This window comes from Apus apus, chromosome 7 (assembly GCF_020740795.1).
Source record: "Apus apus isolate bApuApu2 chromosome 7, bApuApu2.pri.cur, whole genome shotgun sequence".
NCBI lineage: Eukaryota > Metazoa > Chordata > Aves > Apodiformes > Apodidae > Apus > Apus apus.
Window position 1 is genome coordinate 8,603 of NC_067288.1, and position 4,213 is coordinate 12,815.

The window sequence follows — 4,213 nt, forward strand, 5'->3', positions numbered from 1 at the left end:
TGAGCCTCTGCACCCCCAGAGATGCCCCTGGGCAGGTCCCTGCTGCTGAAGATGTCTGCAGGGCAGAGCTGAGCACACAGTGGCTGAGATGAGTTCTCTGAGCACTGAAAGGGAGAAGACCTTAGCACAGGAAAACAGCCTCTGGCAGGGCAGCTCCAAGCAGCAGAGAGACAGGCAGGGAGACAGGGGGAGCTGCTGCCTGAAACGCCAGAGGAGGGGGCAATCCTGCACCTCCCTGCCATCCCCTGCAGTGCTGATGCCTTCCCTGGAGCAACTCCCTGCTCTCCTCTCCCATACTGTAGAGTTCTCAGCTCTTTCATATGATAGAGACTGAATTGTAATTGTCCTCCAGAGTAAAGAGGTGCCAGTTCAAGACAGATGAAAGCAGGACTGCTGGGCAGACTGACTGTCCTCACTCTGCACTAAGAGACGGTCCCTTTGTCTCTCAGGAGCCACAAGGAATCACTTGGAGAGCATCAGAAATACCACAGATTTTTGCGACACTTTCACACTGGCTTTTCTTCCATGGACAGGTCTCCATGCCCAGTAGAATTAGATGTCCAACAGCAGCTCTATCACCCAGTTTCTCCTCCTGGCATTGTCAGACAAGCGGGAGCTGCAGCTCTTGCACTTCTGGCTCTTCCTGGGCATCTACCTGGCTGCCCTCCTGGGCAACGGCCTCATCATCACCACCGTTGCCTGGGACCACCACCTCCACACCCCCATGTACTTCTTCCTCCTCAACCTCTCCCTCACTGACCTAGGATCCATCTCCACCATTCTCCCCAAATCCATGGCCAATTCCCTTTGGGACAACAGGGCCATTTCCTACACAGGATGTGCTGCACAGCTCCTGTTCTTTGTCTTCTTCATCACAGCAGAGTATTGTCTTCTCACCATCATGTGCTATGACCGCTACGTGGCCATCTGCAGACCCCTGCACTACGGGACCCTCCTGGGCAGCAGAGCTTGTGTCCACATGGCAGCAGCTGCCTGGGCCACTGGGTTTCTCTATGCTCTGCTGCACACAGCCAATACATTTTCACTGCCCCTCTGCCAGGGCAATGCTGTGGGCCAGTTCTTCTGTGAAATCCCCCAGATCCTCAAGCTCTCCTGCTCACTCTCCTACCTCCAAGAACTTGGGCTTCTTGTGGTTAGTGCCTTTTTTTTATTTGGCTGTTTTGTCTTCATTGTGGTGTCCTATGTGCAGATCTTCAGGGCAGTGCTGAGGATCCCCTCTGAGCAGGGACGGCACAAAGCCTTTTCCACCTGCCTCCCCCACCTGGCTGTGGTCTCCCTGTTTATCAGTACTGGCATGTTTACCTACCTGAAGCCCTCCTCCATCTCCTCCCCATCCCTGGATCTGGTGTTGTCATTTCTGTACTCCGTGTTGCCTCCAGCAGTGAACCCCCTCATCTACAGCATGAGGAACCAGGAGCTCAAGGCCACCCTATGGAAACTGATTTCTTGGACATTTTTCAAGACTGAGAGATTTAGCACCTCTTTCCACAAAGGACTCCCACTTTAGGTCATTCCATCTTTTTTGTTTGTTTTTTTTTGTTTGTTTGTTGATTTGGTTCTGGTTGTCGTTGTTTTAATCATTGTATTTATCATTACTGCTGTTGTTATTGTCATTCATGGTTATGTTCCTGCACAGATGTTTGCACTTGTGTCACTACAACTGAGACATGTACCTGTTTTGTGTCACCTGGTTTCCTTATAAAAGTGTCAAACACTTGCTCTGAGTCCTTGACTTTCCATAACCCAAATTACCTGGTCTCCATGGAATCCTGTCCCCCAGGCATTCCCCCTGCACCACTCAGCTTGGTTTCATCTGCAAACTTGCTGAGGATACACTCAATCTCCCTCCCTGTGTCATTGATGTAGATGTTAAACAGGACTACTCCCAGTACAGAGCCCTGATGGACACCACTTGTCACCAGTCTCCATCTGGACACTGAGCCATTCACCACTTCCCTCTGGATGTGACCATCCAACCAATGCCTTATCCACTGAACAGTCCGCCTATCAAATCCTTCTCTCTCCAGTTTAGAGAGAAGGATGTTAAGGAGGACCATGTCAAACCCAGTACTGACCCCCAAGGAACACTGCTAGATACAAGCCTCCAACTTGACCCTGCACCATTGTTCACGACCCTGTGAGCTCTGTCAATCAAATTGGTGGTCAAGTGAAAGAAATTGTGGGTGGTGAAAGAGGGAAAATAAAGTTGAAGTATTAGAAATTATCAGGGCTGTTTGGAGGTACCTGCCAAGCAACCCTGAATATGAGCAACAAGAAAGCCACAGATCATCTGACTAAACTCCTTTTTGTCTGGCTGCAGTGGTCACTTGGAACCTGAGAAGTTTGCCTCCCATCATAAAGAGATCTGTTGTGGATGGAAGCACAGAAACATTCATGCTTTAAGGGATCTCAAGAGATCTCTAGGTCAACCTGCAGCTCTCAGCAGGGTCACCTATGGGGTCAGAGTAGCTCCTCAGGGGGTTATGCATTTTTGGCTTGAAAAGCTGTAAGGATGGAGATGACACAAGCTCTCTGGGGGATCTGCTCTAGTGCTTTACTGTCTTGATGGGGAGAAAGGTTTTCCTGCCTTGGTTCAGCTGATGCCCATTGGCCCTCATCCTCTGTGCTACTTTTGACTGGGACAGAGTTACTTTCCATCACAGTAGCTGGTGTGAGGCCATGTTTGAGTTTGTGCTGAAACTGATGTTGGTAACACAGGGATGGTTGAGTCGCTGCCAAGCCATGCTGACATGAAGCCAAGGACCTTTTCAGTTTCTCATACTGCCCCTGTCCTGCCAGCTCCTGCTCTGCAGGAAGCTGGGAGAGACACAGCCCTGGCTGGGGTTAAGCCACAGTGTTCACTTTCTGTTGTCTAATGTGAGGCTTGAAGGTTGAGATAACAACAGATCTGATCTGAGTGTGTTAAAACTAATTTTTTGGAAGTGTTTGTTCTATTGGTTTAACAGTCAGTGGTCACCATATCTGGTTTCCTCTCAGAGTTGTTATGAGAGCTGGGGGATCTCGAACCTTCCTCACTCCTGAGTGTGCCGGTTGTCAGCTCTGGAGCCTGGCTTGAGGGCATCACTGGGTTGTGCTGTGTGACACTGATGGTGAAACTGACCTGGGATATGGAGTCAGCATTGCCCTCATCTCTGTCCTTTGTGTGCCACCTCCTGATGCTCTTGATAGTTAAGTCCTTACAGTGTCCATTAGGAGACAACCTGTGCAGGAGACATCTCCATTCTCCGGGTGCCATCTCCTGCATTTTATTAATAATTACATGTTTTATCAGTTCTCACAGAGCCAGGTTATAAAGGAGACATCATTCCTCATCTCCCCATCGACCCAACATCGAGGTCATTCCAACAAGCCTGTAGTTCCCTGGATCCTCCTTCTGGACCTTCTTGTAACTGGGGGTCAGATTAACCAATCTCCAGTCCACTGGGACCTCCCCAGTCAGCCAGGACTGCTGGTAAATGCTGGAAAGTGGCTTGGTGAGCACTTCTGCCAGCTCCTCTCAATCCCCATGTTTCTATTCCTCCTGGGCCCATAGGCTTGTGTGTGTCTAAGTAGTGCAGCAGGTCACTGATAATCTCCCCTTGGATTATGGGGCTCCATTCTTCTCCCCATCCCTGTCCTCCAACTCAGGGAGCTGGTACCCTGTTGTGGTCTGAGTTTGACCTAGGCTAGCAAAACTTGAGTCGAATCACGGATCACCCCCTCTCTTCTCCTCAATTAGAGGAAGAAAAGCCGCCGGTTGGCTGGTTTTACTTTCCCAGTGGGTCCATCCCTAGCTTGGGACCAGTTGGTTACACTGGGTACGTCTCTAGAATACAAACTGCACCTAGGTGCACATGCACTAGCACAAACACAGAGACTGTATGCTTAAAATACCACTTCAACGTAACAGATTTAAAAGAGTTGGGGGGAGGACTGGATATGCAAATGTGGTTACCGGAGATAAAACTTGGGGAGTATAACGTTTGTACTTGTGAACTGGGTGTGGGAAACTGTTCTTTTCTTCCCCACATAAGTGAGCACCATACATGGTGGTAAAGAGAAAGAAAGAAACGCTGTTACAGCTGGGGGTAAAGGGTCTGAAGCCTTTCCCGTATGGGGTAGATGAGCTGCATGTGTCAATGTGGCTGATTATTTTTGCCCAGGAAAGAGAACGCAGAGAAAGATAAAGATT

General features: G+C 49.5%; 1 protein-coding gene across 1 annotated transcript; it reads left to right on the forward strand.

Annotated features, from left to right (window-relative positions):
• Nucleotides 1-529: 529 nt before the first annotated feature.
• LOC127387142 (olfactory receptor 14A16-like) lies at nt 530-1,528 on the forward strand. The gene has a single exon (XM_051625131.1). It carries the CDS (start codon nt 557-559, stop codon nt 1,526-1,528), a length of 972 nt encoding a protein of 323 aa, XP_051481091.1. The 5' UTR covers nt 530-556.
• Nucleotides 1,529-4,213: the final 2,685 nt, after the last annotated feature.

Bases quoted from the DNA above. Each gene is read 5' to 3' on its own strand.
- LOC127387142 (XM_051625131.1), top strand. From the start codon at position 557: ATGTCCAACAGCAGCTCTATCACCCAGTTTCTCCTCCTGGCATTGTCA.